This window comes from Aplidium turbinatum, chromosome 7, assembly GCF_918807975.1.
Source record: "Aplidium turbinatum chromosome 7, kaAplTurb1.1, whole genome shotgun sequence".
NCBI classification, from domain to species: domain Eukaryota; kingdom Metazoa; phylum Chordata; class Ascidiacea; order Aplousobranchia; family Polyclinidae; genus Aplidium; species Aplidium turbinatum.
The window spans coordinates 31269638-31283537 of NC_137478.1; the positions used below are offsets into that span (position 1 = coordinate 31269638).

General features: G+C 36.8%; 1 protein-coding gene across 1 annotated transcript; it reads left to right on the forward strand.

Annotated features, from left to right (window-relative positions):
- The first annotated feature begins 999 nt into the window (after positions 1–999).
- LOC145774033 (uncharacterized) lies at positions 1000–13454 on the forward strand. The gene is made up of 4 exons (XM_082585166.1): positions 1000–1539; positions 7631–7923; positions 8174–8286; positions 8573–13454. The coding sequence occupies exons 1-4, from the start codon at positions 1302–1304 to the stop codon at positions 8697–8699; spliced, it is 771 nt and encodes a 256-aa protein (XP_082441292.1). The 5' UTR covers positions 1000–1301; the 3' UTR covers positions 8700–13454.
- Positions 13455–13900: the final 446 nt, after the last annotated feature.

Here is a 13900-nt window from a genome sequence, read left to right on the forward strand (position 1 = left end):
CAAAATTTTGCGCCTGCTGAATAACATCATTATTTCATTTTATTTTGCCAAAAAATCGTCACTGCAGGTGACGTGATAATGACAAATTGTGATCTATGTTTGTTATGGCTACGTGTTTGAAGAAAATATTATTTTTATTTCTGGGTAGGTTTTACGAGAAATAATTACTTTGTTTCTCAAACAGCAAATCAGTCGTTTTTGCAATAATTTAACGTCTGTAGACGTTAAATTAGAGTAAAAAGCGACTGATTTGGTGTCTGGGTTTCGACACAAGGTTGGAATTTTGAATCTTTGCTCTGGTTCTCACTTCACTACCATTGTTTTGCAAAACAGATTTTCTACAAAACTCAAACAAGATTCTTTACACTGAAATCCAGTTAGAAAAGTTATTAGCCTATACGTAAAATCAACGTAAAAAATAACCCATTTGGTTACTTTTGTAATGAACCAACTGCTTTCTTGGCTGACCATGGGATTTCGAATTCAGTTGAAAACTTAATTCTCTACTGAAAAACAGAGTGAAACTGTTCACCAGACATTTGGTAGATAAAATGACTTGCGTTCTTCTGGTGATTATATGCTATAAGGTTACCCCATGATGTTAAGGATGATGCCTAGCTTTTATTACCGACGTTTCGTCAATCAGTACGACTGACTTTATCAAGGGGGCTGAAACAGGTAAACAACCTGTTCATCAACAAATGGCACAACATAAAAACACAGCACTGACGAAATGAATAAAGTAGCAAGAATCCGAGTTAAAAAAAGAAACTACCGTACTGAAAGTTGCCTTTCCAGTTTGTCAATGATCCGGCAAACACGCAAACCTAACGCTGCTGTACAATAAAACAACATCTTTACAAATATTTACTCTGCGCATAACCTGGCTCTTTCGATCTCGCTAAGCGCCACGGTTGACTGCTCGTCACGCATCACCAGACGCGTAGCGATAAAGCGACGAGCACCTCGTGTTTTCGCATCAGATCTTTGAGACATGAGCAGAAGATAGAAGCAAAAAGCGTCGTTTTCGTTTTTACCACAGAGCAGGACTCTTCGTGTATAAAATTATATTTCCGTTATTCAAGTGCTGGTCACAAGAATACGGATTGTTTTCTACACTTTGTACTTATTTGTTTGAATCTTTATCACATCAAGAAACTGCCATAAAAGAAGAATTAGCTCCAATACAATTGTAACACTGAAGACAAGAGTTCATTGAAGGAAGAAATAGGATTTTCAAGAAGAAGACTTTCAGAAAAGTAGTGTTTGATTTTGTGCTGCTTCAAAAAATTAGAACTAAAATGGCTTTGCAGTTCAGCATTGATAACATCTTGGCGGGAAAATTCGCCCAACCTACTCCCGACCCAATCATTCCATCGCCCATCCCTGCATCGGAAGCTATGGCCCCCTACATGCGGGCTTCACTTACTGCGGCCGCCGCTGCAGCTGCCTCAAGCTACCCGAGCTCAGGATTGTCTGCATGCTACTCCTATCTCTATCCATACGTCACAGCACCTCCAAGTCTGTACTCCAACACAGGTGAGTTTGTCAACTTTTTTATTTCAGGCTTTGATTGCCATCAACCCTTGTTTTGTGTTTCTGATGATTGGTTTTTGAATACGTAAGTTACAGTTGCCAAGCGTACAAAGTTATGTTAACATAAATTTTATATCTGTCATACCTAGCATAAATGTAAAAGATGTCACCTGCTTCCAATGGCTTAGCTTATATCTTCTTTCAATTTATTGCTCAAGTTGCGAGCGATTAGCCTGTCTATGGCAGATTCTTGACAAGAAAAATCCTTCAAACCAAAATCTGGGTTAACATTCTTATCGGGCGTAGTCGCACTGCAAATTGTAGTGTTGATATAAAGTATGATGAGTCCAGGCATTCTCGTGTTGTTCATAATGCTTTACAAGTAACAGCATAGCAGTTCAGAAATTTTGAGTGATTTCTTCCCAAAATGCGTCCTGACTCTTGTACTGAAGTAATTCTATTGCTTATTGTGACGTCAAATAATGTTATGAATTCTGTTATGCTTATTGTGACGTCATATAAGCAATTCCTTCTGATAGTTGAGCGATGGGTTTGTTTGTGAAGGGAGAAAGATGGAGTGGTTATGAATTGCAACATTCTTTTGGTGATTACCTGTCTGAAAGGTTTAATTTTTAAAGTGAAAAATGGTGTTGTTTTTGAAACTTGATCTGTTTGTGAATCCCTGAGCAAAGTCTTGTGCAAACATTTATGCTTCCATTTGCAAATTTGAAATTACTTAACGTCAATTTTTCATTTCCAAACATTAAATAAATGTTACTAAATCACTGTTTATCCAAGTTATGTTTGCTGGATGTGAAAAAGCTGAGAGAATATTTACGCTTATACACAGTGAGAGCACTTGGGGTGAAACATCTTTGATTTAAAAATTAGTCATTTACCTTCATTACTTTTCGTTTTCCATTATTTGCGCAATTCAGCTCTTCATCAAAACCAACAACCTCTCATACATCACTATGAACTTCTATGACGTCACCATGGGTTAGTGAGAACTGGATGATTGTTCCTGTGGTATACTTTCAAATTTGCTAGATTGCTTATTTACTTATTCGGAGCAAATATGTCTAAAACCGAGTTGAAGTTTATTTGCTTAACATATTGCTGTACATCAATTAAATGATAAAGGCTGAGTCAGACAATTACGTTGGTTTTCTATCTGGAGTTAAAAGCGGTCTTCAATTTTAAGTTTGTAACATAACTTTGCTCTTGAAAGGTTGCCATAGGTTGCGAACTGACCAAACAATTTGAACAGAAATTCTTTTCCTAAAAGGCATTCTGTGTTTTGGTAGATTAGACTCCGATAAGATCATCTCTGTAATTCAAGCTAAATTGCTTAAGCCAAGCCTAACCGTCACCTCAGATAATGACACTATTGCCACAATTTTATTTTTGTCACTTTCTTTTGCTGAATGTAAGCTAACTTCGCATGGGGGATTTGTTTCGGTTTCTTGAAGCGCAACCAGTTGCTTTGTTTTTCGACGTAGACTAGCGAAACATCTTTAAATTTTTTGAGTTTGCAACTATGTTGACATGTTATCAACAAAGAAAGGTAAAATCTAGCATGATCAAGTTTGTGTTGAGTTGAAGTGGCATCCTTTTAAAAACCATAGTAACCTGTTGGAAGCGCTGGAACAGTTCAGTTCATTTCGTATGCATGGTTTTCGCTTTTTTACGTCATAGTGTAAAGAGCGATCGGATTTCGGCGAAAAGTATCTTAAAGATTTCATATCCTTTCCGCATCGGTTTCCTATAGATCACCCGGATTACTTCAGAACAGTGTTGCTAATTCTGATAGAGCCTGGAAATTTGATTTGCACAAATTGGCAACAACCGGTTAACTTGCTGGTTGATGATTGCTGTTCAACTCTCCAAAGGGATTGTAGGTTTATTGAGGATATTGGTAGGACAATTTTCACTTCTTCCTTTTCACACAATTCAAATATTACATTCAATTTGATCAATTTAATTCTGTTAATCATTTAATTTACATTGTTAATCTGACAAAACTTAACGTTGTAAAGCTCAATCTAAAACACAAAATTTCTTCAAGTGATAACGGCTGCTTGCGTCTACAGGGAGTCGTAATACATTGTAGAAAATTATATGAAATTTTACAATAAGCTGTTTATACTCGCACTTAATCATAATAGCACTTGGGAACCAAGCAGCTGATAGAAAACATAATAGAAAAACATTGACTTACTGCAATATCCATTTCATTAATTTCCTTTTCAGAATAAATGATTAAGCAGCCGCTGATATCTTTTCTTCCGTTCCTCGATGTTATAAAATATGAAAAGTTATACAGGGATCCTTCGTTTATGATGCAACAGAACGATTAAACATAATAACTAAATATAATCAGCTCCAGGTTTGAAAATACTTTACTGATGAAGTTTTCACTACCGTAAACTCGAGAGCTTCTTCAGTGTCTTCAGTTTTCAAAAGAAGTCTTAACTGTTGCACAGTTTTTATTGATTTGCATTTCTATCGACCAAAGTAAATCCTGTTCTTTTCACATTGATTCAATGTCTTTAGACGCTAAATTAATGAAAAAAAAGATTTGCTGGCTGCGTAAAAAAACAGTCATGATTTCAACCCATTGAGTTGATAACTTGCAGTAGTTTCGGAGGAGTTCATCACTGATCGGAGACGCCATTTTCTTTTCTGGCCATACGAATTGCCTTTAGATCAGTTCAATTTGAAAAGATCCGGTCATGTTGCTCCAAATTTGGACACGGTTGAAAGTTTTATTGCATCATATGCAAAGTGATTACGTCATCGCAAAAGCTATTCCATCGCCTTCCAAACAATTGTCGACCGCTGCAGACATCGCGTCGCCGATCTTTGGACAATTAATGCAAACTTTTCATGTTATTTGATTAGTATTGTTCGATTACATGACGTCATCAAAACGGACCACTAAATGCTTTTTGCGAAAGTTTAAAATTCAATAATTAAAAAAGTTTATGAGGTTTTGTAAAATGTAGAAAGTTCAATGTGACTAAGATGTCTGAAAAACGTATGCTTTTTATCAATTTATTTTTAGATGAAATTTTGCTTTTCTGTCACGTTCGGGTAAGCTCAATGAATAGCATGTCACATGCAAAGTAACCAGATTCTTAATATTTACTTCACCGCAGCGCCAAGTAAAACTGTAATCCTGGTTTAACATACAATGAAGATAAACAATAGCTAGGACTGTGTTTATCATCGCCATAATCTGCTGATTAAATCTTTTGCAAAATGTGATTTATATTAAATTTTAGTCCCGACTTTAAAGCAAATGCCGCGCACGCCAAAGTTGTTGTTGGCTTAAGGACTAAGCTGAGCCAGAAAATTATCTACAATAACCCGTTAGACATGAAGGCAAACTTTTCCATGCCTAACTAAAAGATGGCTTGCTGTAAAGACTTAAAACAAATTCTGCTTCTGATAAAAGTGTGGTAATAATTATTTGAATACGCAATACAATAAATACACGTATTTGTTCTGTCTTCTTAAAAATAAATTTTAATTTGGGAAAAGCGTGGAAATATGTCTATCTTTGCCTAAGAAATATGGTTTGATTATTTTGGAAAGCCAACCCAGGAATCACTCATCCTGAGGAAACCATAAGTTATTGATTTAGCGCTTATCGCTTGATCGGCACAGAAATCCACAAGAATCCTCAAAACTCTTCAACAAATACTCGTCAGAACAAGTCGGCCGTCGCTTCCGGAATTGTGACATCACTGTTATGATCATAAGCAGTTGAAAAAATTTATATGATTGAAATGTTGATGCTTTTACGCAAAATACCGTTTGCTTTACGTAATTAAATACGACTTAATGTTGGTAGGAATCTCTTCGGTAAAGTAAACTAACTACCTGGGTTAAATGCTGTCCCATTTACGACATTATGAGTAAAAGAAAATACAATTAAGATAATTTTAAGATTTATGGTAGAACTCGTTGGCATTATTTTGATAACGAAGTATTCAATCTGGCCCAAGCTCTTTGACGTTGCAAGGATTTCAAACCTCGCCTTGATAATCTTAACTTATAAACTATCAGAGTTGCCAGTACCGTGGTTTTCTCGCAGGATTGGGATACTTTTGTTCGGGAGTTGTGGAAAAATTTTAGCAGTCGCGGTTTTTTTCTCGTTTGGTTTCGTTCCAAATTTCCTTTTTTTTTACCGAAATTTTTTTTTATGTTTTTACTATATTTTGCGCAAATTTGTCATATTTGGCTACTTTGGAGCTTGTTTCATCGCTTGTGACGATTGGTTTACTTTTCAGTAGCAATGAATTGGGCTGGAAATTTTAAAAACATCTGGTAACCTTGATAAACATACACAGCTTATGACAAGCAGTAATCTAAATGTTTTGTGAAAGTGTTAAAACTACACAGGAAAAAGTTATTTCATCTCATGTTGGTCATTCGTCTTATGGTGAGAAAAGTTCTAGCTACAATTTACAATGCTTGCTTACGACACACGAATATAATCCTCGAAATTATTTTTCTTAGTATAATTTTCCGACTTTTGGTTGAGAGACGATTTGGTGTATTTTGAAGCCGTTTGAAAGTAATTTATTGATACATCAAAAATGCGTTGGAATTACTTGTCAATGGTGAAGCCACCATAGAAGACTTCGTTTTAAAAACGCTTTCTATGTCGATATGTACGTTTGGATGAGACCCTAAGAAATGATACACATCTCAATTATCAAAATTGGCCGTTTTTGCATTGATTTAGCGTCCACAGACGTTGAATTAATGCAAAAATGACCAATTTCGCTAACCGAAAATCGCTGTCTTCAATCCATCATTGTCATTTGTAATATTCGACCCCCCGCTAAGCTGAGACTAAATGCGTCAAATTTGTGGGAATTCTTGCTTCTAAGCTTAAAAATAACAATAAATTGAGCAGTTTTGTGTGACCAACCAATATCGGTTTTACAACAACCCGTCGTCGGCTAAATGACGCATAGCTTATTGACAAAGTGCAGAATTCCGTTTTTAAGTGTTAATTTATGTGTCTGACGCTTTTAACGGACGGGATAGATAATGGAAAAGGTCCTTTAATCGCTTTTTAAGCCTTTGGTCACAAGAAACCTAAGTCTTTCTACCAGTGATTGAGAAACCTAAAGCAGCAAAGTGCCTACTCGAATTATCTTGCCTGCCAACATAGCTGCCGATACGAGCTACAGCGTCGACACAAATAAAACACACATTATGACGTAACACAGCTTGGTCGGGTAAAAGCGGAATTAATTTATCTGATGTTTAGCCAAACCCATCGGTAGCTTAGCACCAGATACAGCACAGACGCCAAAATATCAATGCTCTCATTTCGTTTCCTCTTTGGTTTAACCATCGAAGCTTGTCATGATTTTTACTTGTTCACCAGCTTAGTGGTCTATTGGTTGTCGTCTTTGGCTCAGGTGCTAGTAGATCAGGATTCGATTCCAGATCGGGCACACGGAATAAAAACATTGCAGATTGTGATCTTTCTTGCATAACAATGAAATAATGGTATGGTGACACATGCCACGGGTGACATCAAAAATATTATACAACCTTGGAAGAGATAAAATAATTTTCTCTGAAATTGAGTTATAAACATTGTTCTTGGAACAATTTGTAATTATGAAAACAATATTTTGGAAAATGAAAACTAATTTCTCCTTTATGAGATATCTACGTCCGACAAATGGTTTAATTTGTTTTTCATCGTCAGTGACACTCATCGCCCTTCAAATGCGTGGGATGGCCGACACAGTTTCATGGCGCAAATATGTAATCCCTGTACCAACGTCCAATATATCCCCCGCATTTTGCTACAAAACCTTATTTGCTTTAAACCTTTCTCTTCTTGACTTTGGGTTTCAAGCCAATACAAGGGTTTCATTGATTCAGCAAATAATTAATTTACAATTTAATACTCAGTTATTTTCATTGTCGTATCCAGGCTGATGCCTGGATGTGGGAGATTTAGATTAAATGTTCTATCTCCGTGCCAACTGTCAGTTTTTCTTCAAGTTGAAAAAATTTTTGTTTTTCATTTTTTTAAATCATTTGAACTTTTTTTCAGTTGTTCCCTCTTCGTTATTGTCGCCGTACGCCTTCGCCGCTGCCGCCGCTGCAGCCGCCAAAACCGGATCACCTGGTCAACTGTTGGCCCCCGGATTTTTGGGCGGAGTTGCTCCACCACCCCCTGGTTTCTTCTACCGACTTCCAGCCAAACGGAAGAGAAGACACCGAACCATCTTCACCGAAGACCAGCTGGAGGCATTAGAAAGTATGTTCCAAAAGACTCATTACCCGGATGTTGTGATGAGGGAACAATTGGCAGAGAAGGTTGAGCTTAAAGAAGAACGAGTGGAGGTACGCTGCGATGCAAATCTCATTTTATCGTCATAATGGGTTGGCTTTTGAAACGTTGTTTTCCAACAATATAGTCGTCAAGACGCTAATTGTAGATCTGCAGTCATTTCCACTGACGATCATACGCTATCGTGTGACCGCTGTTTCATAAACAAGTATATATCATGTTCTTGCCTTAAAGTTGCCTAATGCTCTCATTTGCTCCATAGCTTCTAAAACGCGCCGTTGAAAATTTCAATGTTCAATTTAGGTTTGGTTCAAAAATCGTCGCGCAAAATGGCGGAAACAGAAGAGAGAGAGAGATATAATGAAAGCTGAGACGGGAAGCAGTAGCTCTGACATCATTCCATCTAGTCCTGAGAGGTGAGTTGCTGTTTTAAAAAACTTTTTGAGCGTTTCTGTGCCACAAGAAAACTTGCTCCATCTAACATACACGTTTTACACAGTTTTTCATGGTTTGATCACACCAATCACACCAACCGAGGTTTGCTAGATTTTTCTTTGATATCACAATTGTAGATAGATAGCTATCTACAGTAAATGTTTGGCAACAAACGTTTGTGTGATCGCACATTAAAGTCAACGAAAGACAATTGTGTGGGCAGGTTTCTTCAATTTATGCATTCATGCAATTTTCTCAACTTTGCAGAGCTCACAGCGAGAGCCCATTACATCACTACAGCGGTTTGAGCGGGAACAGCAGCTGTGACGAACTGGAGTATGACGTTATTCCACGCAATGTCATCGTTGGTCCCGGCCAGAAGATGAGAGTTTAGGTTGAGTGTTGCCATTTCTGCAGAAGAATTGTTGACACGTTTATATTCCAAATTCCTTGAGAACTTGTTACTTTTTATTCGGATAAATGATTTCAAATTCTTAGTGTCCATGTAGCAGAAAATTATTAAAGAATCTTAAGCTGCTTTAAGTCGTTGTTGATTTTAATGTTACTCTACACTGCCGCAAAGTCCGCCTTTTTTTCTAAGTTACTTTTGAGCCTGGCATTGATTGCCTTGTGTTTTATATCAGAACCTATTATTTCCCGCACCCTCTGGAAGGGTTATTATGTATTGCTTGCATTGTCTGCACAGTAGCACCTCGCCTTGGCGTCGTTCTTCTTAATAGGGCGACTCCAACCCTCATCGGAAGTACTCCGCGCAAGGAGAAACCGATATTCATTTTGCCGTCATATAAGTTTTGTATGACATCACACAATCAAACTAGAAACCAATTGTTTTGAGATAAAATCACTGGAGAAAGTTGAAATTGTCGATCGAAGGAGTTCGCTTCGATTGTTCATTGTTGCAACAACGTGAAATGTGGTTAGGTTAGCAGCTGACACGCTGTCATCCTTCAATCATAGCAAACAATATGCGCTTGCTTCAGGAATCATTGTCCAGTTTGTCGATATGGGATTTTTGAAACTTTAATTTCTATGATTTTAGCATTGATGAAACTAATGACTACTGCCTTCAATCCTTCTCTGCAACCGTTTATGACGTCATAAGAGCACAGCGGAGTTGATGACAAGTGACGAAACAAAAATTTCTGCAAATTCATCTTCCTAACATTGAATGTCACACCACCTTAGCAGTAAACACATTTTAGTCTAAAATAGAAATTTAGCACGAAATTTTGAGGATAATCGCGTTTGCTGAAAACCTAGTCACTTATCTGTCTGAGGCTTATACGATTACAATTCGACAATTACTCGGCTTGAAATATAAGCTTATTTTTTGTTATAAAACTTGTGAGAATGGGTTATTGACAAAAGGAGTCTAAGGTTAAGGTCGCTCAACCGAAACGAACAATACAAAGAGAAGTTTAGCCAAAGCTACAGAAGACCACACGTGTGGCTGCACTACTGTCTAAACTGCTGTTTTTGCATTACTATTGCGTCTTGTAATGTTGAAAACCAAACCTCTGTTATTTTTATTTTCGTTGAAATCCTGTTCAGTGGAATCAGACGGAATTGTTTAGAAAAGAAACCAAACCTGTCTCAATGACAATGATTTTTTCAACATTTTGAAGTTCGTTGGTCATGGAAGAGTGATTTGTAGCAGACCTTTACACAAAGTTGATAAAATTTAAATTTGCAACCGTAATTTTTTGCAAATGTCAAAACAGACCACGTGACTACAAAATCTGTCAAACTCGACTTGACCAATCTTCAATCTTACAACTATTTATTAAGTTTTACATTAAACATTTTGAAAAACATAAACTTTTTAACTTCCAAACAAGGAGAAGTTTCGATATTAGATTTTTGGCGTCACTGCAAAGAGCATTGCTGGAACCACTGATTTGCTGAGACCACTGATTTACCACAATAAAATAATTTATTTACACAATCAAAATAATGATCATCTTCGACTGTTTTTCCTTGTACCTCTAACAACCAGTGTGAGTCTTCAGTGTGGCAACCGGTTCCTCAAAGTAATCCCTAACTACATAATATTTTTGATTTTGTAATGTGTTAATCTTCTGTTCAAAAATAGAAGCTTAGAAGCAAAATCGCTAACGCCTGGGCCCTGGGCCTGACTTAAACGATTAATGGACTTTTCTCAACGCTTACAATGCAGCCAAGCCGTCAAGATCTTTTGTTTGCTTTTTAGTACATCCATATTTTCAGTGTATTCTTTTTCCTTTTGTACTTGCTTAAGAACAGTGTGCTGACTGATAACATTTAAACATTGCTTAGAAGTTAAAAGTTTAAATTAGCTTTCTTTATGGCGCAAGAACTGAAAAAATTATGTTGAATTTTAATTCAACCGGAAAGGTTCTTGGCTTTCTCTCACGCAACCAAAGTCACTCATGCAAAACGGCTCAAAAATTTTCATGTCTATCATAAAAATTTCAGTCCATTTTTGAAAAAATCGAGAAGTTAATCGTTTTCCAGACGATCAATTGTTTAAAAACAACATTAGAGTCTAAAATTTCCTCTGTAATGGATTGTATCGAATAAAATCATAAACCAGCGGTTTGAGTTGGTAAAAGGTTTCAAAATGCCCATGATCTTGAAATCGCAAAGTGATCCTGTTTGTCGTAGTGTTGCCCTGCAGCGTTGGCAAACAAGTCACCAATGAGCCCGTGAAAAGGTTAAAGCTGTCAATTGGAAGTGGATTAGTGAGTTACGGTTGAAATTTCTATCTCGAGATGAAAGAAAAACATTTTCCAAGTCTAATAAATTGAAGGTGACTTTTTCAGCGGTTAATTCGATTTCGAAATGTGCTTCGGCTCAAGACTAACCTTCCTTGTTTTGAAGTCACAACGTTTTGTTGTATCACAATTGATTCTTAGTCAATACTTGGGATTTTGAACTAATTTTCCTTTAAAATTTTCGATTTTATTTAAACAAAAACCAAGACTGAAAGTTTTCCATATAACATTAATAAAATCTTTAAAACCTTGCCAAAAAAAGAATTGTTTGCACAAAAGTTACAATTCAAATTGGCCAGATTAGGTTTTAATGGTGAAACTCAGGAAATACAAATTACTTGGAGAAAACAGACGAATCGGAAACCATCTCACGATTCGCAGACGACTGGCGCGCATGCCTCTGCTATTGTGAACCAATGGCGGCATGTCACCAGAAGTTGTGTTGCATGTTGACAGCTCAACAAGCCGTCAAGCAAACAGAATGGGATTTCTATGCAAAAATGTAAAGTCCTATTTTTCGATTCTATACTGGTGTTCAAGTCAATTTTTCTTTTATCGAGCTCTAAATAAACGACATATTTCACTGGAATGACACCAATTTCTCGCCGAATCAATGCCAAGTTTAGAATATTTTTCGACATTTTTGACTATCTCCACTGACAAAACCTCATTTACATATTCGAAATGTTTGATTTAAATCGGTTAAGTAAAAAAAAAGGACCTGTGCTGCTGTGCTCACCCGAGAAAAGATGTTTGCTCTTGTAGATTGTTTCCATGCAGTTTTGGGAAATAGCAAACATCTTTGTCGGATATTGTACATTTGTATGTTTTTGTAAGGATTTGCTTAATGTATATCGCGCTGGCGTTAAGTTGGATGTTTGTCATGTACAAAGTGTGACGTCATGGTTGGTCCTGGAGATCATTTTCTGTTTATTGGACTTATATCACCCTTTCGAGGAGAGCTATACCGCCCTTTCGTGGCTTAGTGCTTGCTGGTTAAGCTTTAATATGGCAACTGTTTCAGTGCAACGTTTTTGTTTTACTGACCAGGTTTTTACAGCAAACCTGAAATAATAGAAGGGTTTGGCTGCCGCCTTTATTGATGATACTTTTGAACTTTAAAGACTGCTAGCTTTGGCTGATATGTAAAACAGCAGTTATAGAACCTACACAGCTATCAAAAGACGCCTTTTCTACATTGTTTCAACGTTGCCAGAATGAATGTAAAAAGACGACTTTTGCTTGTTGGGTAAATGAAACCATTCGTTGTGAGCATTTTGCCTTTTTGCTTTATTTAGTAATTTTACCAAATTGTGATTAACAATTAAGTTTGTTTGCAAACAGTGTGTGTTCCGCTTACCTCTCCGTGATGACGTTTTCAAAAGCGTTTAAAGATCTTATTCGAGAAGAAGTATTGTGGCCTCGAAAGTGGAATTCTGTTGGCCAATTGATTATTATTTGTGTATGCGAGAACACCTTTGAAGAAAATCGATAAATTTTAGCATGGTATTGAATAAAAATTGTGCAATCTAAAATGCAGAAACTAAACTTTTAACTTTACTCGAAGTACACTTCTGAATTTTAGATTCTGCATTTACTTTTCAAATCGGTTGACTGCTTCTTATTTGGCATTGATTCAACGTCCGCAGACGTTGAATAAAAGTTGGCGTGGAACCAATGTAAAAATGACGGATTTTGTCTGAAAATTCTGTGTGTTTTATTTCTCTAAAACTTGTTAACAAATTGCATCATTTCACGTTGAAGAGACGCACAAAGGCGCTGGCGTCTATGGACGTTGATTCAACGTCAATGGCGGAATTCGTCGACATGAAGCTTTCTTTTCTGCGACCACAATGGTCAACTTTGTTCACAATCTACGTCAGTCACTCAATGACGTCACAAAACACCATTGCGCGAGTTGTTCAGTGATGCAATGACGTCATATATTCGATAGTAATGTGGGTTGTCTAAGATTCTATTTCATTTAGTGCCTTACGTCATGGGTGTCGTCAGTTTAATTCATTATGAATGACGTCACTTGTTCCAGCAACAAAAAGTTTTTAATTTACAAAATTCTTGATTGTATGCCCTAATCCAGACAGCAAATCAACCGTTTTTTACATTGATTTAACGTCTGCAGACGTGGAATCAATGTAGAAACAGTAGATTTGCTGTCTGAGTGTGAGCTCAGCTACCTTGTTTGTTGTGTCGTTGTATCAAAACAAGGTAAATGTTTTTACTCAATGGCTGCAAGAAAACGCTTTAAAAATCATAAACTTACATGATCACTCTGTGATGTCATAAATACGTTATTGTGACATCACCACTGCTATGTGATATTGAAAGTTGTTGGGAACTGCAATAAATATTTTGGCCAGTTATATGACGGTATGATGGTTGTCTATCAACTAACCTGAGCACATCTTAGTCGTAAGTTAGTTGCCAGCATTGACCAAAGAACAGTGGTTCGACTCTGTGCTTGAGTAGCGCTGTTGTTGTTACATATTAGAACTTCTTGAAACATGTACCGAACTTACATATTGAAACGAACACCTTCTATAACTTACTGAAACTTACATATCAAGAGTTAAGACGTTGGACGTTCCAGCTGAAGAACTTAGATTACAAACGTGGCCACAACTTATTCATTACAAGCGGCACGCAAACAACTGATAACGTAGATGGATGCAAAACTATGTATACGAAACACAATTGTGAGAAGGCGACCAAGCACTCTGTGGAATTTTAATTCTATGGGTTGCAGAAAACGCAGAAATGAACTATAAGCCTGCAAGGTTGCACAGATTCCAGAATCAATTAT

What these genes read in the sequence shown, in the direction of transcription:
- LOC145774033 (XM_082585166.1), top strand. Translation starts at nt 1,302, where the DNA reads ATGGCTTTGCAGTTCAGCATTGATAACATCTTGGCGGGAAAATTCGCC. An exon ending in AAGTCTGTACTCCAACACAG is followed by an intron (nt 1,540 to 7,630) that starts GTGAGTTTGTCA and finishes ACTTTTTTTCAG; the next exon opens with TTGTTCCCTCTTCGTTATTG. An exon ending in TTAAAGAAGAACGAGTGGAG is followed by an intron (nt 7,924 to 8,173) that starts GTACGCTGCGAT and finishes TGTTCAATTTAG; the next exon opens with GTTTGGTTCAAAAATCGTCG.